At 39.1% G+C, this 23,947-nt stretch overlaps 1 protein-coding gene across 10 annotated transcripts in view; it reads left to right on the top strand.

Moving 5' to 3' along the window:
- lrba (LPS-responsive vesicle trafficking, beach and anchor containing) overlaps positions 1 to 23,947 on the top strand; it is a 198,615-nt gene that overhangs the window by 27,146 nt on the left and 147,522 nt on the right. For all 10 annotated transcript variants that reach the window (XM_061718440.1, XM_061718470.1, XM_061718425.1 and 7 more), the window contains 18 exons: positions 381 to 476; positions 3,261 to 3,382; positions 4,280 to 4,406; positions 5,062 to 5,181; positions 6,286 to 6,432; positions 8,844 to 9,041; positions 10,135 to 10,268; positions 10,818 to 10,926; positions 11,320 to 11,472; positions 13,589 to 13,757; positions 14,003 to 14,082; positions 14,290 to 14,352; positions 14,866 to 14,963; positions 15,118 to 15,210; positions 16,199 to 16,307; positions 16,656 to 16,737; positions 18,660 to 18,783; positions 18,896 to 19,088. In XM_061718440.1, the coding sequence (XP_061574424.1) occupies positions 381 to 476; positions 3,261 to 3,382; positions 4,280 to 4,406; positions 5,062 to 5,181; positions 6,286 to 6,432; positions 8,844 to 9,041; positions 10,135 to 10,268; positions 10,818 to 10,926; positions 11,320 to 11,472; positions 13,589 to 13,757; positions 14,003 to 14,082; positions 14,290 to 14,352; positions 14,866 to 14,963; positions 15,118 to 15,210; positions 16,199 to 16,307; positions 16,656 to 16,737; positions 18,660 to 18,783; positions 18,896 to 19,088 (2,217 nt within the window). The remainder of the gene's footprint in view (positions 1 to 380; positions 477 to 3,260; positions 3,383 to 4,279; positions 4,407 to 5,061; positions 5,182 to 6,285; positions 6,433 to 8,843; positions 9,042 to 10,134; positions 10,269 to 10,817; positions 10,927 to 11,319; positions 11,473 to 13,588; positions 13,758 to 14,002; positions 14,083 to 14,289; positions 14,353 to 14,865; positions 14,964 to 15,117; positions 15,211 to 16,198; positions 16,308 to 16,655; positions 16,738 to 18,659; positions 18,784 to 18,895; positions 19,089 to 23,947) is intronic.

Genomic DNA, 23,947 nt, shown 5'->3' with positions numbered 1-23,947 from the left:
ATTTCCTCCTGGAAGATGGTGGTTCACTACTGTCCTTCCAAGATCTGATGCTGCATTGGAGAGTTTTGACTGGTTTTAATAGTTTCATCAATCACCGTAGTCATTTTGTTAGTTTAATGCAGACCGATGATTTCAGTAACATCTTTCCGTGACAACTAGATGTGTTTCATGACATGGTTCAAAGTAACTACTTTCTTTAGTTAAGGTTTGTTGCCTGCCTAAAGCATATTAATTGTCTTTACAATGCGACATTCTTAACTGTTTCCTCCAAGTCGAGGTGGTAAGTGTGTAAATGTCAGTAGTCCTCTATGAAAATTATTTAAACTGTATCTGGTTCTCAAATTTTCTTTGAATCTTTTTTGTTGTTTGTTTTTCCTTAGCCACGTCATGCTGTGAAGCTTCTGTCAGTGCTAAAATACATGGCTCACAGGAACGGTCCTGACTCGTTCTTCAGTTTTCCAGGGAAAAATGCTGCTGTAAGTAAACTTCATATGAGTAAAAAAAGGAAAGTTAATATTTTTTTAATGTACATACCTCTGATTTAATAATTTGATTGCTGCTGTGTGGTGTTGGTTTTATTTTGATGAAACATTTTGCCGTTTTGTTCATGCATATGTCACTACCACATGGATACCACACGTTTTTTTCCTCTTCCTGCCTGAAGACGGGATATGATGATGTGCTCATTTTAGCATCCTTTTCTCAGAACATAAATGATAAATTATCATTAAAAAAAAATTGAAATAGGGGCACGGTGGCGCAGCAGGTAGTGCAGCCGTCTCACAGCAAGAAGGTCCTGGGTTCGATTCCCGCCGGGGACGCTGTGGGCGCTGAAGTGCGTGTTAGTTCCCCCATGACTTCAGTGCCCACACCCTGGGTGGGGTTGGCGAAAGGATCTTTCTGTGTGGAGTTTGCATGTTCTCCCCGTGTTCCCCTGGGTAGCAATGTGAGCTACCCTCACAAAAACATGCAACAGTCCTGGGCTATACATGCCCCCTCTGGCCAACCGGGGCGCCATATTGGGGTGGGGAGGATCCGGCCGGAATAACGTGATCCTTCCACGTGCTACGTCCGGCCGGAGAAACCCCACCCTGTCTGGTGAAAAGATGCGGCCTGCTCACTCCTCAGGTTAAGAAGGAGACCTGAGCTCAGTGCAGGGCCCTCCCGGGGTTGGTAGAGGATGACAATGCTCAGGACTGTTAGGTAGGAGCACTGGGTGATGAAATGGGGAAAAAACCGGGATAAAAATATTATTAAAAAAAAACATTGCAATATAAGTTGTTATAAGTTACCAGGAGTTGTAGTTGTTATTAGTGTCTAATACTTTATTAACGCTTCGCTTTGATGCTCACCACAGCAATGAGACTGCCCTTGTCATGGTGTTCAATGACATCCACATAAATACAGACAGTGGAAGAACTACAGTGCTGGTATTATTGGACCTCAGCTCAGCAATTGACACAGTTGACCAGGGTATATTGCTAGAGCGGTCGGAGAATTTGGTCGGACTTTCTGGCACAGTACTTGACTGGTTTGAGTCTTACTTAAAGAACAGGGACTACTGCCACATTTAATAATTACATGTGGGGTTCCCCAAGGTTCTATCCTAGGACCCCTCCCATTTAACATCTACATGCTTCCGCTTGCTCAAATAATAATAAACAACAAGTTAAGTTACCATAATAACGCAGATGACACACAACTTTACATTACAATGTTACCAGGAGACAATGAGCCCATACCAATGTTGAGAAGATGCAAGGAACAAATGAATGGATGTGTCGTAATTTTTCCTTAATTTGAACACAAACAAAACTGAAGTAGTTGTTCTTGGGCCAAAAGAAGAGCGTTTAAGAGTCAGCACAGAGCTTCTGGTATTACACCTACGAACCACTGATACGGCCCGAAATATGGGTGTAGTCATGGACTCAGAGTTTAACTTTCAACGACACATTAAAAAAGTTGGACTAAAAAAGTCGGCCTTCGATCACCTGCAGACAATCTCCAGGATCAAAGGACTAATGTCACAGTAGTACCTGCGTTTATCTTCAGTCGAATTGATTACTGCAACAGTGTCTTCATAGGTCTGCCTAAAAAGTCAATCGGACAGCTGCAGCTAATCCAGAATGCTGCTGCTCGGGTTCTCACCAGAACTAAGAAAGTGGACCACATCACTCCAGTTCTGAGGTCTTTACACTGGCTCCCTGTACCTCAGAGAATAGACTTTAAAATACTTCTGTTTATAAATCACTGAATGATTTAGGACCAAAATACATCAGAGACTTCTTGTTGCCATATCAACCATCCAGACCTCTCAGGTCTCCTGGTTCAGGTCTGCTCTGTGTCCCCACAATCAGAATCAAACATGGGGAAGCAGCATTCAGCTTTTATGCTCCACAGATCTGGAACAAACCTCCAGAAACTGTGGGAACGCTGAAACCCTCAGTTCCTTTAAATATAGATTCAAAACTAATTTGTTTAACTTTAGTTTAAGTCTTGCTATTTCTTTATTTTGCCACTGCAGTGTGACCTTTTCTTTTAAGAATTTTTTGGGGCTCTAGTGGCCCTTTATTCAAGTTGCAGACAGGAAGGGGAGAGAGACTGGGGATAACATGCAGCAAAGGTGCGCAGGCCGGGATTCGAACCTGCCACCACTGCAGGAGGACTGTGGCCTCAGTACATGAGCCACTTGCTTAACCCACTGCGCCACCGAGCGGCCCTCCTATTCCCTTTTCATATATTATATAAAGCACCCTGAATTGCCTTGTGGCTGAAATGTGCTATATAAATAAACTTGCCATGCCCTGCCTTGCCTCAGTACCACTACTATAGGAGGTGTGTGAAATCTATGGCAAACTATTGGGTCGAGTCACACCTTGTAAAATGTGTTAGTGGTTTCTTCCCTCTGCTAATAAGGTTGTTGTTGTTTAGCTTTCTCAGTTCTTGTCTGTGCATATCAGCGTGTACTTTTGTGACATGTACTTCTTGTCCTTCTTATAAAGTACAACAACTTAATGGAAATGACACACTCCAAAAGAAATGTTGGTTATGGGAAGCATTTAACAGCTTTTTCTTAAAGATCTTTTTTGCATCACGTTTATTTATTTATATATTTATTTTTTGGCCATTGATGTGACTTTCTGACTGACTGTATTAGTAAATGGTTTTCAATCCCTTTAAAAAGCTTGGTGCGTTATTTAATTCTGCAGGATAATGCTTCATCTTGCTATACTCTTCTATTCTGCTGTTTCCCCTGACAGGCGATAGCTCTGCCTCCAATAGCAAAATGGCCATACCAGAATGGATTTACATTCCACACGTGGCTCCGGATGGATCCTCTCAACAACATCAATGTAGACAAAGACAAGCCTTACTTGTACTGGTAAGTAACACAGGAATGACCGAGTCGTGTGTTGGACGATTGGATTTAATTTTCTGGTCTTTAAAAGGAACATATTGTGAGGGGTGAAAAAAAAGTGATGACAACATTGACTTTTAAGTCATTGCCAACTCAAAAAACTGCGACAAAGCCCTGTCCCTGTGTTTGTGGTGGGCTAAAACATAACACCTCTCCTACAGTGAGTAGTTCTGATTTGGAGGGTACTGTGACATCAGAGACCTGGGTCGGAGTGGAATTATTCCCTTTCCTCATCTTTATCTACCCAGCTTCACGTCATGCTTTATTTACTGTACTTAAAAAAATGGAAAACACAAAACACCTTATAGAAAACAGTTTTTTTTTTCTTTTCTTTTGAACCGTTTTTGTTGTATTTCGACTAAAGCTCGCTACAGACATTTCTTTAGAGCCTCAGGTAATTGTGGCAACTTTAGAGAAAAAGGTCACAATATGTGTATACAATGATGATTTACATATTCAGTTTGTTCGGCCACATTTTGAAGTCACTGGTGCACATTTTCAATTCATGAACAAGACAGTCGGAGGGTTATTTTGTTAAAGAGCTGTTTGGGTTTTCTGTTAAAATAACAAAACTGGCAGGCAGCAGTCTGTCTGAGAGCATCTGTAATAATAGTTACTCTTCAGCCCTGTGCCCTTTTTAAAAAGGGATTAATTCTCTTAATTGCACACAAGAGCTCCATCTCACTGAATATGATTGAAAATGGCCATGAAGTTGAGAAATGATTGTGTGTTGTCTTAATCCTTGTGAGATCCTTTTTAAAGTGCGATTTACCAAACACAGTCTGTGTTCCCCTTTTTAGTTGGCATGAAAAATGTAAACTAAAGCTACGCTTTTGTGTTTTCCCTTCATTTCTTTTTCAGTTTCCGCACCAGTAAAGGCCTGGGTTACTCTGCACATTTTGTGGGTGGTTGTTTGATAGTGACTTCATTAAAATCAAAAGGCAAAGGATTCCAGCACTGTGTAAAGTATGACTTCAAACCACAGAAGGTAAGAAAAGAGCAAGGACTAAGCAGGGTTCAGGGTTCTGTTACGCAGACCATTAGGGAATAAAAAAAAAAAACTTCACGTATCACAGAAAGCATAGGATGCCTCACACATTACTCATTCCATGCAGACAGATATGTGCACATATATTAAATCTAGACTGCGCTGTGAGAAGGAAGTGTCACATCTTACCTGACTCTGGGGAAAAGTGAAACTAGATGCAGGAATGAGGGCAATGGGAGAGAAGTACTATCCAACTCTCTGTCCCCTCCAGTCACGGCCCCTCAGACAGAGAAATCCTTCGCCTGTGGACAATTTAAAAGTTTCTTTTTTCCCCTTGAGCATTAAGGCACCACCATACACCAACAAACCTCACAAGGCCACAGAAGACACATTTTAATTGATTTGACATGCTATTTTTAACACGTTCTTCTTGGCTTGAGGTAACTATGATAACATCGTTCTGCTGTTTGGAAACTAAGGAGATCAGTTACAATTTATATAGGTGAGATCATATCTTGAGGCGAGCAAGTGCTGAAACGTGGTGGAAGTAGGCTAATTGAATAAGCATAAAGACTGCTGATCTACTCTTATCTCGTGTTATCTGTGAGAGACTCAGACCACAACTGATGTGATGTGTGATGCTCTGTTGTTGCAGTGGTACATGGTGACTATTGTTCACATCTACAACCGCTGGAAAAACAGTGAAATTAGCTGCTATGTGAATGGAGAACTGGCTTCCTATGGAGACATCGCCTGGTTTGTCAACACCAGTGACGTAAGTTTCAACTATTCAAGAGCTTTCTCTCTTCCTTGCAAATGATCCTTTTAATATGTCAGGAGAGGCTGCTTCCTCAAACTCTAATGATTTCTATCTAGTTTGTTAAATTGATTATTGTTCTAGTGAAATATTCTCTCCTTGATAATTAAACGGTGTAATCTTAGAAGTTATGTTAGAGGATTTACACCACTGCGAGGCCTCTGCCAGTGACTTTCAACAGGACAGGAGGCTAGCTTGGCTCTTGTATGATGAACTCAGCCAAAAAATAGTTTGCTCAATTTATCATTTTGTTGTTTTGGTTTTTACAGTGGCTGAAGTAAACACATATAATTCCCAAGTGATTGATTTTGTAGTGCTGGAAGGCAGACTATTATACTTTTCAAGTGCTAGACTATATGTTCTGGCAGTGTTTATGGTTATATATTTTTTTATATTTTCTGTGTTGTATATTGGGGTTAGAGATGTCGGTCCACAAACGGGAATGTTCATATTCAAGAAGAAACCTCCATGCTTCCATGCTGTTTTTTTGTCCAGCACACCTGATCTCAGTCCAGAGGGACTGGTGTTGAGATCACTCCAAACACCTTTTATTATTATCTTTCAATAGTTTGGCTGGTGAAATGAAAAATGACTTAATATTAACGCTGCACCATTCAGACATTACCAGCCCCAACCATTGTTGCAGTCCAGAGGATTGCTTTCTGTCATATTGAGATATGATATTGTTCAACTTTATTATATTATGTTAAAAAAAATATGTATTTCTTTTAGATGTGACAGAAAGCAAAGTAGCATTTTCACTTTGACACAGTCTCATAATTCTAGACATTTTATTTTGCCTTGCAGACCATTAACAGAGAAAAATGGGACATTATCAAGTTAGTTTCCGTGTGCTCATAGACGGTGTCTGTCTGCTGCCATTTATAGCTACTGTTAACACAAGAGTTCTTTCCTCTCTCTACTTTCATGCTATTTTTGTCCTTGTTTATTCATCTCTCCTGTCTTCATTTCTCATTTAATCACTGTTTTATGTCCCTTTTTAAACCTTTGTATATATTTTTTTAATACCTCATCAACACCTCCCTTCATCTCCATCTGCAGACGTTTGACAAGTGTTTCCTTGGATCCTCGGAGACGGCGGATGTGAACCGTGTGTTCTGTGGTCAGATGGGGGCAGTTTATCTGTTCGCAGAAGCTCTCAGCGCTGCTCAGATCTTGGCTATCTATCAGCTGGGTCCAGGCTACCAGGTCAGAAAACACAAAAACGTAGTAATAATGTGATGTAAATGTAATGGCTGTTCTTGTAGACTGACTGGATGCAGTAGGATTTAAGTGATATTTATTGACAAAAGCTCGATAGAGGATAGTTAAAACTAACGGTATATTTTGATCCTATCCAGAGTTGTTACAGTTAATGAAAACTAAGACTAAAAATGAAAATAAGAGTGAAAAAATAATCCTGTAACTGAAATAAAAACTTATAAAGATTTTTATAAAACTAAAATGAACAATGCAAAACTAACCGAAAGGAAATAGTGTTGCAGGTAAAATTAACTTTTTCATTTTAATTTCACATTTATTTATTTTTATTGTGGCTTCATTTTTGTTGCTTTTTTTCTTATTGTAATTACTCAAAAAAAGAGGATTTTTGTACTGCATGGCATCGTCGATAGGAGTCTTTCATCATAGATTTTTTTTTTGTCAATACCTCTACAATGAAACTAAAGCTAGACAATTTTTCAAAACTAAAATTACTGATGCACTTAATAAACTAAGTGATACTAAACTGAAAAAAAAGAAAGAAATACAATTCCAAAAACTATTAAGAAATTCAAAACTCATCCTATCAGAGCTTATCACTTGGTCAAACAAAGGCAACTTTGAAGACAACGCAGGAGCTCTGAGTGGTTAATATATCTCTAAAACTGGTTCTTGGAGTTGAAGAACCATTATTTACTTTTAGGTGACCTGTGTGTGTGTCCTGTGGAAACACAGCTCGCATTATACACACCATTAGATGGAAATGGTGTCTCTCTGAACTCTGACCCACTCCCAGCAGTCAAAGCAGAAATTCATTTGCAGTAAGCAAAGAATAATTTACTCAGCTAAATACTGTGTTGTAATTACTTATGTTAATTATTAGTATTATCTCTCTTCATTGTAATGATTAAAGTCAGGGGGATGACTGAAGTCTTTCCCAGCAACCATTTGGTAAGAAGGGTTGGGAGACTCTAGATGAGTTGCAGCTTTTTCTTTTCTTTTTTTTTTTTAAACAAGGTTTTAATTTATTCCAGATTTTTGTTTGTTTCCTTCTTTTTTTTTTTTTTTACCTCAATTATACATATAGACCAAAAAGTCTACCATCAACAAGCCTCTTAAATCATCCACTCAAACCTTAGTTTTCAGCCCCATACATGAAGCAAAATGCTGTATTTTCACGCTGACTTTACAAAGCCACTGGCCTTTCCCTCATGTTTATTAATATAAAAAAAATGGTAAAAGAGTGTGTGTCTTGAAAAGACTGTTACAATGTACATGTCCTTCCAGGCTTTAAAAGTAAAGGTATACATGTCATATCAGGCATGAATGGGTTAAGAAGGCTGAGGTCAGGAATGGATTTTTATCGTTTTAGCCTGATTTTTGTCTCATCTCATAGCCAGTTGTAATTTCTGTTTGGGGTCAATGATCAGTTGGAGCGTTAAATGTGTCCAAGTTCGACGGTGTTTAATGGTGTGAGGTTATTCTGATCTTAATTCCAACAACTTTGTGCTTTTTACCAGATCCACAGAAACGGCCACAGAAAATGATGCTAGCATCATCAGCACACATTTTATTCAGTGTTTTTGGTGTTAACAGCTTCATCTTTGCATGCCTGTCATACTCTGAGTGTTCACAAGTGCGTGATAATGAAGTCATTTGTCATGTCGTCATCCAAGGTTGTGTGCAAAGCTCTCTAAAGGCTTGCACACTTTAATTGTTGTTGCCCATGTGGCTTTCCTCTGTAGCTGCAAAGAGCAAAGACACATATACGTGTAGATTTATTAGACTTCAATCTCTGGAGACTTAAATAGGAACAAACACATCCCGGGGAGGGGAGTTCTTCATGTGTGCATCCACAAGAATTGGAATTCACCTTTGCTTCTCTTCTTACACCTGTGTTCTTTCTGGATTGTTGCTGACTATCCCAAGCAGTTTCTCCTCAACTCAGGAAGAAGCAGGTTTTTTTTGTTTTGTTTTGTTTTTTTAAGAAACAAACTTGTAAAAACCTTACTTTTTCTCATATATTGCTTTGGACTCTCTCACTGCCCTTAGTGTCAATCAATCCAACAGGTTCTGTCAAACAAGCATTATTTATACTGACACAGGAGCCCATTCAGCTGCACTCGGTCATAATCACTGACGGCAAGAAACAATCGCAAGTGGAGCATTTAATTTCTTATAATACTAAATTTGTTTGTCAAATAGTTTTAATCGTGTTCTCCATTGCAATAACTTTTTTTTGGGACAATAACTCAACCCCGTAAAATAATTGTTCAAGGAAATAATTATGCATCTTAACTTTTAAACAAGCTTGTGTTTTTCCACTGTTCAGTGTGTATGTGTTTCTTGTCATCTTTTACTAAATTAACTTCTCTCCCTTTCTTTATCTTCTTCCACAGGGCACTTTCAAGTACAAGGCAGAGAGTGACTTGTTGTTTGCGGAGCATCATAAGACCTTATTGTACGATGGCAAGCTGTCCTCTAGCATCGCCTTCACCTACAACCCTCGCGCCACAGATGCCCAGCTCTGCCTTGAGTCCTCCCCCAAGGACAATGCCTCAATTTTCGTCCACTCACCGCATGCACTCATGCTGCAGGTAATTATACACCCTCAGTGTATCGTTTAGCTTGGGGTAACATGTGAGAGCCTCCTGAGTTGGGGTTGATATTGCTAGGATAAGCATTTTTCTACTTGAAACTCAAGTCCCGTGTTCTGATATGCAGAAGCTTCTCTCCCATTGGTCGATACATATGGCTCTGTATTCTTACTTTCTTCATGCAGGATAATGAAAGTGTCTCAGCTAGCATTTCAGTTTTTTAACAGCCTCATCAGGGCAGAGTTACAAGTGTGTTAAACCATCTATACCACTACAGCTGCTAAAAAACCCCCCGAAAAATCCTTGTTATGCAAATTATAAAGTTAGCTTTCTCCAGGAAGTTTCATTTTGAGTTACGTACAAGTAGTTGGTTAACAGAAATTGTCCGTACGTTGCTTGCGTGTGTGTATGTATAGGAGGGGCACAAACATGCACTTGAAATATATTAAATTAAAAGCTGAAAACAAGATAGTTTCTTCAGATTTGCTGCATTTCCTTAATTACCAATGAATATTTTCTGTCTTGCCTTTTCATAAAAGAAAATAACATGCTTTGTCCTTTCGTGGGGGAGGCTTTTTGCTGCCACACAGACATACAGTTTCTTCCCTCCACCATACAGATACACACTCTGTGAAATATGAATGAATTTGTGACCTACATTTACAGCTTTGATTTGCAATGCTCAGAAATTTAATCCAATAACACACAAAAAAAAAAAAGAATTCAAACCAAAGTGGTCATCATACCACAGCATTCAGCAGGGTACAAAATAATATGAATATAACCAATGTCAATTGTATGTTTAGGTGTTCAAGAGCAAAAAATAAAATAAAAACTTTAGATCCTAATTTATTTTCATCCATTTCAAATGTTAAGTATCATTCATTATAGATGAATAATAAAATACTTAGAGATGTGAAAAAACAATTTTAAACTCTGAAAAGTAAATAGGGGATGTGGAATGTGGTGGTATGGTCTGGGATTGTCATGATGCAGAATAAACTTGCTTCTTGCTGTGAATGTCAGAATGAATGCGTGAAATACAACGGTTCTAGTATGTTGATTGCTGGCTTGCATGTGTGTGTTTCTGTAGGACGTGAAGGCTGTGGTGACTCACTCAGTCCAGAGTGGCATACACTCCATTGGTGGTGTGCAGGTCCTCTTCCCTCTGTTTGCACAGCTGGATTATTGCCAGCCCTCCAGCCAAGAGCTGGACACCTCTGTTTGGTAACATCAAATAATGTGCTTGCAGTTTCAACAAAAAAAGCAGTCAGGAAGATTCTTGCTTTGTATATCCTGAATAGAGTTGTGATGCAAAACGAAACAAGGTTTATTATTTGGGTTGCTTTTTTTTTAGTTGGTAATAATGAATCTGCTGTTACTGACAGTTACATGTTTTAGTTTGATGTTAGATGATTGTTATTATATTACTGCTTTTCCAAATTAACATTTAATGGTTTTAATTCCTATGAGTACTACTGTATATGCTCACTAACTCGTTAGTTTATCTCCATCGCAAATCTAGAGTAACATGCCAAAATATTATTATTGAAGCCAAATTAAGTGCAGTGTGGATGTATCAAGGTCTCAAGGTGACACTATTTAGAAATGTCTTCTACTGCACAATGATGACACAACCAACGTTATTCAATCACACTTCCTTTAGGATATACCCTTGACAGTCGGGGCTTTGTCAGCAGCTCACATAGATTATTGTCACTGTCAAAACCTGTCTGTCTCTCTGCATGTCACCGTTTCTGTGTCTGTGTTTGACAGCTGCACTTTGCTGTCTTTTGTGATGGAGCTCTTGAAGAACTCAGTGGCTATGCAAGAGCAGGTCTTGGCCTGCAAAGGCTTTCTCGTCATCGGCTACACTTTGGAAAAGGTGAGGAAAATTACAAATGAGCTCAGCTGGCAAAGTCGCACACAGGGGAACCATCTTCCCAGACCAATAGCCGCTCACATTATGACCTCAGCTTTGAAATAGGGCTGATGTTGTTTCTGTACGGCTGCAGATACACTAACACAGCACACACCAACAACAACACTTGATATGAGACACTCTGTTTTCCCCTTGCTGTTTTTGGAGGTCACATCTGCTTGTGTGCTTGTTAGGCATAAGAGGAGCTCCTCCTCTCTTTTTTATTTTTCTCTACACGTGCCCTTTTTTCCCCTCCTCACTCTGCAACGTATATCCTTTTTGGTTTCACTCATGTATGGAATATATACTGCCCCAAATATGGCCTTTATTTTCTCCCTTTCTCTATCTCTGTTCTAGTCTTCCAAGCTACACGTGACGCGGCCTGTCCTGGACATCGTTCTGGCCTTTTCCAGATACCTTAGCAACTTGCAGAATGGCATCCTGCCGCTCAAGCAGCTGTGTGACCACATCCTGTTCAACCCTGCCATCTGGATCCATGCCCCTGCCAAGGTAACATGAGTGCACATATACGCTAATGTGAAAAAGAAAGTGTTTTGAAAAACTGAATTGACGGACTTCATGCTGATACAAAGAATGTACACCTTTTTATTCCCCCAAATCTATGAAAATATTAGGACATTAGGATACAAAATTATGATCTGATCCTTACTAAATTTGGCAAATACCACATTAGATGAACAGCAACAGTTAACATATTATGCCTTGTCTTTAAAATTGGGTACACTTCCTTGATTCATGATCTTGCAGAAACACTTTATTATACGTCCCTTATTGTGGAACCACTCCTCTTCACAATGTTGTTTCAGTTTATAGGTATTTGTTTATTCGCCGCCACATTATTTCAGTCGGGTTGAGGTTTGTACTTTAACCACAACATTGCAATATCTTTCGTATCAATATCTTATATCGATTCATTTCTTTTTCAGCCATTCTGTTGTAGATTTGGTAGTGTGCTGGGCTTGTGTGATAAGAGATTTTCTCCTGGCAACCCTTTTAAAAATCTACTACTTGTGCCTGTTTTTTCTAAATTCTATTTTCCATTATCTCTAACATTGAACATCCTAACTTTCGTCAGTAGAATCTGAGGTGTGGCTCAGTCTGACGACGATGTAAACTTGCTAAGATGTCTTCTTCTCAGAACATTGGCAAATTGACAATTGTCTGGAATGTTTTTCATTAGTGAACGAAATTTCTCGCTGCCGAAAGCTGGAGTCCAAATTGTTTGGAAATTGCTTTATAACCCAGACCGCATTGATCGGCAGCAACGATTATTTGTCCGGGGTCATAACTGATGCATTTCCTCCGTCATTGGGTTAATACCTACCCTAATGCTTTGGAGAATCAAACTGCCATAAACTTATGCTTTTCAGAGGTGTTCACAGCTGCTGATGAGAAATTATAGTGCATTTGATGTGCAGCACCTGGCTGCTACTTTGTCTTCATATAGAAGAAAGTAGTGAGGATATACCCAGTTTTTCCACACCCTACTTATCCATTTTGCTTGATTTTTATTCAGGAAACAGGGATAGTGTAGTGCGTCATGTGCTTAATACCGATAGGTAGTATTGAAGAAAAATTCATCCCTATGTTTTTGTATTTAGTTCCTTTTTGTAAAAACTGAGAAATTTCAGGAGAGATTTCAATGCTTTTCCTACAATTTTAACTCTGTAATTGCTTTATAAATAAGAATCTCTTCTCCTCACCCAATGAGTCTTAAGAAGTCATCTTAGTTAGTTAGTTAGTTAATATTTATTTCGGTCAATCACAAACATAAAAATCAACAAACAAGATAAAACAGGTTATTCCCTGGTCAACATTGTGATTATTTTGACCGAAAAGGTCTGGGCTTGAAGCATAAAGCTTATCTTGCCCACCTTTTAACAGAATAGAATATACAAAAAGAACAAATGAAGTATCATAAGTCTACACAAAATAATAATAATAGCAATAATAATGATAATAATAATAATGATAGCTCTGAAAACAGAAAGTGAAAAGATGCTAAGGAAACCGACAAAACCAATTTAAGTTGTCATTTTATCTCATGCATGTGTGCATTCTTCTTTGTTTGCTTATTGGGCTCCTATATATGTGTCCATTACCTTTGCTTTGAATAATATCTTGTATGCTTTTATTGAGTTTGCTAGTTTAAGGTCGTTGTGTAATGAGTTCCACAGTTTTACTCCTAAAACGGATAAACATCTGCCCTTTGTATTTGTTCTTATTGCTGTTGTGTCAAACATTGCTGTTCCCCTGAGGTCATGTTTGCCCTCTCTTGGCTTGAACAGTTCTACATCTCATACTTAAACAGCATTTTAAAACTAAATAAATTTTCCATTCAAAACTTTAATAGCTTAATTTCAGAAGAAATTATGAATATAAGGCATAAAACCATTCCGGAGTTATTTTTATTTAAAGAAATAAAAGCCACCCGTGTATCAGGCTTTACATGTTGCATCTGGTCCAAACGGGTTAATCCTTGGACACTTGGAAGCGCCGGCTTTATTTTTCTGCAGAGTGAGCAAACAAAAAAAGCCAATTAAAAAGGTGCTTCTCACGTCAAACTGCATTGTTTTTTTCGCCCCTTGTTTGCTTACACATACAGGTGCAGCTGATACTCTACACTTACCTGGCAACGGAGTTCATCAGCACGGTGACCATCTACAATGCCATACGCAGGGTGGGCACAGTGCTTCAGGTCATGCATACACTAAAATACTACTACTGGGTGGTTAACCCTCAAGACCGCAGTGGAGTTGTGCCTAAAGGCCTTGGTGAGAATGCATTCAAATTTTCCGAAATTTTCTGTAATTGTATATTGTATATTTATGATGTAATACAGGAATAGGATTATTTTTGTCCCTTTTCTTCTCATTTCATTTATCTCAACAATTCACACACTGTACTTTAGCTCTTACCCGTCTTTTAAATGATGACTGAGGTTAATAGGTTTGCGTTAAAAAGACAGTACAAGAGTTAATCAACTGCCGTATTCTTAGCTGCTGTTTTGTGCTTTCAGATGGTCCAAGGCCAAACCAGAAGGAGATGCTCTCTTTGCGAGCGTTTCTACTGTTGTTTGTCAAACAACTCATAATGAAGGCAAGTTTAGTGGGTGTAATTTAAAAATATTAATATTGTTTTTCTTTTCCTGCTTTTGGCTGTCTTAATATTCAGATACTGCAAAGTTGTACTGCTTTAGACTTTAGTTAAAGTAATGTTTTTTTGCATTATGCCTTTTTATTTTTATATTTTCAGGGGGCATCAAATTAAGTTAATTATTAGATGAGCTTCACTTTTATATTACAGGATCATGGGGTGAAGGAAGATGAGCTGCAGAGTATCCTCAACTACCTCCTGACCATGCACGAGGTAGGCATGTGTATGGAAGTCCACTCGGCCGTTACAAGCAAATGGAGGCGTTACCACCAGATGGCAGCACAATACTGCTCCAGTGTACTCGGCCTCCCTACCACGCATAAGCAACAGAGAACATTTTTTGTTGCTAAAGGCAGCATCATTGGCTAATGTCATTTTTCATGCCTTCAAGTAAAAATATTATTATGACAAGAGTATAACTGTTTAGATATGGTGGATGCGAACCAAATCGATCAACAGAAAGATTGTGGACCTGAAGGTTGACAACAAAACTGTCTGAAAAAGTTGCCATCATGTTACAGTCCCTTATTTTATGAATTGTTATACCTGTGATGCATTGAATATACTACTCCTGGTGTTACAAATATTATTCCGAAGCACAAATGCAAATATCTGAGTTATCATTAACATTAGCACCACAAACTGCTCAGTTTTATGTATCACATTTTAAGGTTGCCATTTAAGTGTAGCAAAGCAACTTCAGCTCGTTTCCTTCATGTTCCACAGGATGACAATCTCATGGATGTGCTGCAGCTGTTAGTTGCTCTGATGTCTGAACATCCTGGCTCCATGGTCCAAGCCTTTGACCAGCGTAATGGGATTCGGTATAGTTACTCTTATTATGATTTTTTTAAATTAATACTTTTTAATACTTTAGTGTGTTTTTTTTTTTTTTTTTTTTGCATTCGTTAAAATACAATTCAGTTCTATTTTAAATTAGAGACGTAGCTGACACAATGTTTTGTTTTGAATCAACAGTGTGATCTATAAGCTACTGGCATCAAAAAGTGAGGGAATAAGAGTCCAAGCACTCAAGGTCATGGGATACTTTCTGAAAAGCTTGTCACCAAAGTAAGTACCTGATTTCACTCCACAGACTCTATTTCAATGTCTATCAAAACTATGAATCTGGAATTTTGTTTTTTATTTTTTTAAACAGTATAGTGTACTTTGATGACTGATGAAGGATCACACCAGTTGGGCTAATGACCTTAACAGCACTCGGTTTGATTCCTGGCCAGTCGAACTTTTACTGCTCTCTCTCTTTCTTCACAGCTCCTGCCTATTTCTCGGCTGTGAAATGTCAAACATAAAATCATCAAACCAGAAATTTAAAGGGGGGTGGGGGGATGTTGTGAAACCATTTTCTTATATGCTTTCCGTGTGCATATTGTTGCCTATTACAGTTACAAGAAAGGTTCTACGTGAGAATGAGATTAACTGTTATTCCTTACAAAATTTCTCTAAGTTATAAATTATCTGGTGTGATTATGACTATTATTTACATTGTGGTTTATGTAAAAATATATTTCCTTAGCTGCAAGCTTTTTTGTTATCTTGACTTAAAAATAAATAAAATAACTTTATTTACAGAACAGACAGAAAAAAATAGCATTTTCCTTTTACTTTCCTTTTTTGGATTTGTTGGAAATCAGGAGTGTAATATTTGCAGCTATGCTGAGGCTGGAGGTGATGACGAACCGGAGATGAATGTGACGAATAATTTTCATTGAAAATCTGGGCTGACTGCCCCATCAGAGATTCTCTTTCACGACTTTCCGCTGGACCTGAACTGATTTTCCTGCTACATCAGTGACTGCTGTTATTAGATTGACCAGAAACCGCAGATTTTTGCCCTCATCATTCATCATCATGTGTTGAACTCCTTTTCAATATAGATCTGTTACAAACATGATGATTGTTGTGTTTCTCTCGAAGAATTGAAGCCAGCATTTTGTCATGTTTCAGAAGTGCACTGCATTTTTTTCAAATGCGATAGTGATTTAATCAAATACCCGTGTTTACTGAGGGTCCTCTGACCTTTTAACATCTTGATCAGGAGGAAAGCCGAGGTCATGCTGAGTCATGGTCTGTTCTCGCTGCTCACCGAACGCCTGATGCTCCACTCCAACCAGTTCACCATGACAACCTACAATGTGCTCTTTGAGGTCAGTCTGCATATGCGCAGTCTCCACGATCACAGAACACGACTGATATTCATAAAAAAGGGCGGTAGAAAACACAGAACTAATTTAAAGCGATTTTAATTGCATCGTAACAGCTGTCCTTTTTGCATACGTGTAATCTAAATTTGTGCCATATCAGCCTATGAAATTTTCCAATTCCCTATAAAAATTGAATACCCGCATGAAATACACATAAGATAAAAAAAATTGCTGACCATTGAGAAAAATGTGATAGGCAAACGGAAGCATGACTCCGTGTTTTGTTTCGTTTTCAATGTTAGAAGTAAGGTAGACATTTATGACTCGAATCCCATATTTGTCCCGTGGCAGATTCTTACAGAGCAGATCTGCACTCAAGTGATCCATAAACAGCATCCGGACCCCGACTCCACTGTGAAGATTCTCAACCCACGTAAGTGCCTCCTGTACGCCACACCGTTCTCCTAAATCACCCGCTGCAGCGTTCCCTCTACATACCTACAGTTTCATGCCGAGGAGGGTGATCCCTGTGGAACTGCACGATGGCTATGCACCGGCCAGCAAATGAACAACATAAATTTTGCAGCCAGTTTATATTCATAAAAACAGAGCCTCAGATGTACACCTTTATATGAGGATGGGGCCAACACACACACATCCTTGTTTTATTGTAGCTCTCAATTATTTTTCAACAGGATTAATTTGCATGTAAAGGGCTGATGAATGGGGTGAAAATAATTGCGCTTATTATTTTTTTTACATAGGATGGAAAATTCAGTTATTTAATCATGTTTGGGTTATTTTATGCATCTTATAATTCAAATAATATACATTCAACTATGCATGTACACCTAAAAAAAAAAGAATAGAAATAATCTGTGCTTTAAGAGTTTTATATGTTGTTGAATTTATTTTTATTCATTAAATATTAGTATCTCATATTACAATATACTATAATTTTCTTCAGTGTGTATTGTTACTGTTAAAGGAAGCATTTTTTAACCAAACCAAATATATTACAGGATTAAAAACATTGTATAGTAGTTATTAGCCTTTAGTACATCTCTTTTTTCCAAGTAAGTGACCACGTAACTAGAAATGATGGCTTGATCCTTGTTCCCATCCCATATTTTCAGGCTATTACTTGTGTCCAATTTCACATCAGCTCAAATCTTTTCATATGTTGAAATCAGTATTCATTTTAACTAACAACCTTTTTTTTTTCCCCCTCACTCATGCTCTTACGTAAGCTCGTGCACCTTTTTTATATACACATGTGCAAAACATCTTTAATCAGTTTGAAATTCAAGCGCTTGTTATAATCACAACCAAGGTTTACTTCCAACCAGCCTTAATCTGACAAGGTCTTGCTACAGTCACACACTGATTATCTAAGGCCTTTATTGTGTTAAAAACTCTCCGACCCAACCATCCTAGACAGGCGGTGTGTGTATATATATATATCACAGAAACCTTGTAGGGGTTCGTACATTTGCACTCAGGCTATGGAGCACAGAGCGGTGGTCTGTTTCTCTTTTGCCGTGTATTCTCCTGATTTAATCTGCGACAAACTCCCAAAATGGCCCCCTGATTGCAGTCTTTAGTAACGTCAGAGCCAATCAAATAAACCGAGGAAGTAGCGTTTCCCTCAAATTAACTGGGGAAAAGAAGCAAGAGCAAATGGAAAAAAGAGAAGAATACACCATCCCTCTATTCTCATTCCTGGTACATGCTGGGGTAATTTTCTGGCGGTAAAGGTTCAGCGACTCATAATTTGAGTGACTAAGGCGTAGAAACAACACAACTGTCTGCTGGGACGAGCGGGAGGGAGGGGGCATCGGTTAGTGCCAAGGTCTGAAAAGACAAGTGAAATCCAAGACCCTCCATCTTTTAACTCGGAGCAAATGCACACCGACACTGTCTAGATAATTCATCTAAACAATCAGTCTCTTTGGTTTAACCAAAACCAAACCTTCCAGAAGTGTCTGTGGCTCTCGTTTGCTTGTTTGAAACAATACCAAAACAATTACAGTGTGATAAAGATCAATGGTTTGAACTTTTTGGTTTGCTCTGTTTTTTTTTTTTATACCAAAAACCCAGATTTGACGTGCTGGCGTTCAGATAGTTTGTGATGAAGGGGATTTTCACATGTACGATTATCTGTTAATTTGTGAAGGAAAGGTTGAGTGTTTCTGTATTCAGTGTTTATTTTATAAACCTTAAAATGCCACTTGATATCATATCCTGTGGAAAAATATATTTTCAGGCTGTGTTATTTCCCCCCTTTCTCCGCTCTGTAAATATATTTTCCTTTTATCTCAGACTGTAAACAGGAGGGCAATTTTTCTTTTTCAGAGATTCTGAAGGTAATAGCAGCCTTGCTGAAGAATACTCCCCCATCCCCTGAGAGCATGGAGGTGCGCAGGGTCTTTCTGTCAGACATGATCAAACTGTTCAATAACAGCAGAGAGAACCGCAGGTAAAAAAAAAAAAGGAGAAATTTTAGCATTTTACTGGATAGAGAAGTACTTCACCACACAGCCGTCCATGCCATGATTACGTTGAGCAGCGTCCCACCTTTGTTGTTTCAGGAGCCTGCTGCAGTGCTCCGTGTGGCAGGAGTGGATGCTCTCTCTGTGCTTCATCAACCCACGGAACAGTGAGGAGCAGAAAATCACAGAGATGGTGTACGCCATCTTCCGCATCCTGCTCTACCACGCCATCAAATACGAGTGGGGCGGCTGGCGTGTCTGGGTGGACACCCTGTCCATCACCCACTCCAAGGTCAGAGCGCTCATTATATCCATGCACTACTCAAACACATGATAAACAAGGCTTTTTTTTTTTTTTTTTCCATGGCCCTTCTTTTGTCTGTCTATTTTCTACTTCTGTTCGTTTTACCGCACTCACTCACATCGTGCTGCAATATCGTCAACCTAAACACATCGCATCTGACTCGCATCTGATTCCATCGCAACTGTAACCACAGTCCTTCTGAGTTTGATTACAGCCAAACAGAGAGCAATATTCAATCACAGCCTGCAGCCCTGTCACCCATGTTTGGCTTTTGAAGTGAACAAAATGCATTTCATCAAATGAGAAGATATAGAGCATTATTGTCTGCCCCTTTAACTTGCAGTGTAGGCTGGCCTAGTAATTCCATCTTGCCTCTCATTGCCCATCAGATTAGCCAATGGAAGCTGTACGGTGATTATAATTTAAAATCTAGTTTCAGTATAAACCAATTGGAATGAATCCCTTCAGCCTTTCCTCTCTTTATTTATGTAAGGAGTCTCTTTCTTTCACGTTGCTCAGATAAAAATAAACTTCTGGCACTTCTTATTTCCAAAAGTCGTATTCAAAATAGTGCTTTAGAAATTCACTGTTGATATCGTGTTTCGCAAGTCTGTTCCAGAGCAGTGAAGTAATTGAAGTTGGTGTCAGATTGTGGTCTTGGGGGTTTTTAAGCTTGGCAGATTGAAAGTGGGGTTAAAGAAGTGCTTGTGATATGAGACGTTTCACTGTAACGTGTGATGCTGTGGCGGCTGGCGGCCAACAGGGGGCACAGACAGACTGGCTGTCTGAAAGCAGCAATTAACAGGATGCTGTGTGTTTGTGTGTATGTGTGTGTGTTTGTGTCTGTGTGCGTTGAATTCAGGGTGTTTTGAAAGCCTAATGTCTTTCCACATCTCCAAACACCGAAGAACAGAGGACACAAGGCGACAGAAAGATAACAAAAAGGGAAAATAACTTCTTAATATAGTCTTGTCTTGTCTTGAAACTGAGACACGGCAGCACGTGCCTCCTTCTCTGTTTGGACTCAGTAAATCATTTTGAACCCCATAAAGCCTGATGCATCATATTTGATGCACATATTTCTTAGATACTACATCCATAATTAAAACAAAACAAAAAAGTTTTAAACAATAAAACAGTTATACAAAATAAAAATGACATATTAAAGGTAAAATTTGGGCTGTTTTTTAATTTCAAGAAAAATAAATTTCATGTCAGGCATTAAAGGGTTAAAATATATTATAAAGAATTATTCTACTAGAAAGTAATAAAGTACTTTTCTGTTCGAACATTTTGGCAAGAGACTGTTTTGTTATCTTACTTTGTGCCTGGTGCCGGTTCTCGAAGAGTGCAGATATTCTTTACCCTTAAAAAGGCTGTAACCGTTGTTTTTTTCTTCTTTTCCATAAGATATTTTTTCCCTTTTGCTTGTATGCATTTATAAGGCATACAGCAGAATTTCATCCGTGCACTGTATTTCAATTAACCCATGCTCTTGTGCAATGTGAAATAAATACACACACACAAATGCGCCCACAGTGCAGGGGAGCTGCCTGTGAATCGAGTAGTTGCAACGGGTGCTAGCCACCAAAGATACATGCATCTGCTATAAAAAAGAAAAGAAAAAAAGGCTAAAGAAACTCAATTGCAATTTTATTGTCCCGTTTGATAGATTTCCTGCCACCTTTGTAGCACCGGAGCCGTTTGTCACTGTTGCTCTCTCCTCCCACTGCTGCAGGGCCGTATGTCTGAGTGTGTGTGTGTGTGTGTGTGAGAGACTGTGTGTGTGTGAGACTGTGTGAGAGCACGTGTGTGCCTGTGTTTTGAGTGAATGTGAGTTACCAGCCACATTTTCTCTTTGCCCTTCTTCTCTCTTGGGCTTCTAGCAAGCCTTTCTCTCAGACCGCATTGAATATTCATCGAAACTACAGAAGAACAATCGCAGAAACAAGGCCTCATAAATACAACCAGCCCACTGGGAGCCTCTTGATAAGTGCATATATGCATTCACAAATACATATTTGCACATTTCCCCTTTACAAAGACATAGTTTGCCTTGTATCAGCCACGGTAGCGTTGCTAGTTGAATATGAACAATATGCCTCAAGCTGAACGCATGTTTTCGCATCTGTGGGTGTCGAATCCTCTTTGAATCAAGCTGTGCATTCCACGTTTTTGCTTTGATGAATTTCTATAAATAAGTCATAGGCTACATTTCGCAAGTATGTACATTTTTACCCAGATTTCCACGATCTGAGGTACAGAAATTACTGTTAAGCTTCAAGTAAAAGTAAAAGATCCTTTTTCTTTTAAGTTTGTTTTAGTGCAGACGATATTCAGACTCTGGGGGAGCAATCCTACCACACTTTATTTTTTTTAATGTATTTTTTTTTTTTAATTATGAGAACCACCACAAACCTTTTTTTTTTTTTTTTTTAATTCAGCTGAATTCTTTATTTAGTGTGAGCCAGTTATACAAGTTTTTGGAGGGACTAAAATGTGAATATGGCAAACTATGAATTTCCGTAGTTGTTGTTTGCCAGTCATTGTGAAGGAAGGGCATTTGCATGCGCGTGTCTCTGAATGGGCAGATGTTCATGCAGGTGGGCACGCTGACACAACAGCCCTCGTACTCGGGGCCCCACTCAACCCTTCCAAGGTGCCCCTCGTCCATCTCTGCACACAAATCAGTCCGAGAACAAGGATCTCTCCAAAAGTGAGGGATCGAGGCGTGAAGGTCCCCGTGCCCTTCACTCCTGCACTGTCAGCGAGCTTCATTACACGTGTCAGACGCCACGAAGAAGTAGTACACGCATCTTATACAAAACACAATATGCATGAGTGGATTTAAGATATTCTCTGAAGTTTTCATGATTGAACACAAAAGCTGTGGTTAAACAGTTTTTGTCCACTGAGAATATTGAAATGTTACATTAAGAAAACTCAATTGTCCTTCCATGACAAGAAGTTGGCAGCTTTATGAGGGTAAAAAATGACAAAGCAACATGTAACTGTCAGGTTACTTATGACATCTCAAAATGTCATCTGTTGTTTATTTATTTATATTATTCTTAAAAGCAAGTCTAATCATGAAGTATTTTATGATTAAGTTACAGGTACTGAAAATGTTTGTATGTCAATAGAGCAGGTGAAGAGAAGAGACATTTTTTTTTTTACAACAAGTGATAAATGATGAAAATGTGAACAAAAGCAAAACTGTACAACCTGAACGGCAAAAGCCGATGACATTGATTTTGGAGGAGGAATTGCATTTAGCTAATTAGATTAGGGGTTGTGCTTTCCTCCCCATTTCCCTCTTGTTTTGTGGCGGCTCATTATGGTTGCTTTATAGGTGGCTCCCAGGCTCCTACTCTCTTTCAAAAGTGACCCCTTTTCAGCCTGATTCCGATCTAGTGTAACAGGTTATTCAAGATTTGTTATAAAGCAAAGGAATGAGGCATTTTAAGGGTCTCTTTTAAGCTGCGTTTTAGGAGCATCTATATTTGTTAATCATAGAGAAAAATAAAAACAGGGTTTATTTTGTACTGATATCGGATTTATTCAAATTCTTATCAAGCAGGACACCTGACCACAATTAATTTCTGCAGCGGCTCTTTGTTTATGCAATTTGGTCCCCTTCTAGCCGATCTTTTACATGATCTGCCTCTGTTGCACCCATGTAATACCATGTTACCTGTCACATTAGAGAAGCCCACCATGTTTTTCGACATTACCATAACATTTTTCCATAACCCGCTAAAGCCAGACTGAGTCACGGAGTAGACTGAAATTAGATTAGATCAGCATGGATGTCTTAGTCACCCAAGGCAGTTTTCTACGTATCATAGCGAGGCTAAATGCTGTTTTAAAAACCACATAGAGGCATGCTACCTCTGTCTAGTGGTAACTGGATCTGTTGCAGAACCCCATTTAAGGTCGGCATGCATCATCTTAAACTACAGACGGCATCCTGAACCTATCATGTTATGTGCTTCACCTCGTCCCTGCATGATGTCCACAGCAGTGCACTCTGAATGCAGCGTTTTAATTGCTAAAAATGCTAAATGTCAAATTAAGCACAAACTAATGGGTTAGAAGGTCTTGCAGTATGATGAGTGGGAAAGCTGGAGGGAGAGAGAGAGAGAGACAGACCGCTGGTGCATTTAGAACAGGCTGTGCACTCAGAAAACAGCTATGGATTACCAATCAGTGCTTCCCACTACAGAAGATTAATGAGCACCCATGTAGCAGGCTAATTTAGAACAATAACGCCTAATTAATTACAAATAATCAGCTTCTTTCTCCTTCTTTCCTTTCTTCCTCTTTTAATGGCTCACTTGCTTTTTTCCCTCCTTTGCAATTAATTTTTGTCCCTCCTTTTCGTCTCTAGCTTTCTTATTTTCTTTGTTCCTTTCTCACTCGTCCTCTCAGACTCCCTCCTTCTGTCCAAATAACCTCAGGTGAAAAAGCAGCAAAGTGGGTCCAGTTTCATCCCCCCTCCCCACCCGCCACCACCTCCATCACGACCCATCTTTGACTCTCTGTCCTCCAAGCCCAGTGATTAATGCAGGGGCTTAAATTAGGCGTGGGAGGATTTGTCAATGCTGGACACGCACTCAGCACAGCTCGAAGACACACACTAATAGTATCTACTGCTAATCTATGACTGCTTACATGGATGGGCTCTTCCCCAAATGCCACTGCAGAATGTTGTCAGTATAGACTAGTAGTCGAGTCCAGCCATATCAGATGGTAAGAAGACTGATGGAGGTTAATAGGCTTTGAGCAGCAGTGTTGTATATGTACCGTATTTTCTGGACTATAAGCCGCTACTTTTTTCATAGGTT

This window comes from Cololabis saira, chromosome 1 (assembly GCF_033807715.1).
Source record: "Cololabis saira isolate AMF1-May2022 chromosome 1, fColSai1.1, whole genome shotgun sequence".
In the NCBI taxonomy this organism is placed as follows: Eukaryota; Metazoa; Chordata; class Actinopteri; order Beloniformes; family Belonidae; genus Cololabis; species Cololabis saira.
This window is presented reverse-complemented; position numbering and strand designations above follow the sequence as displayed.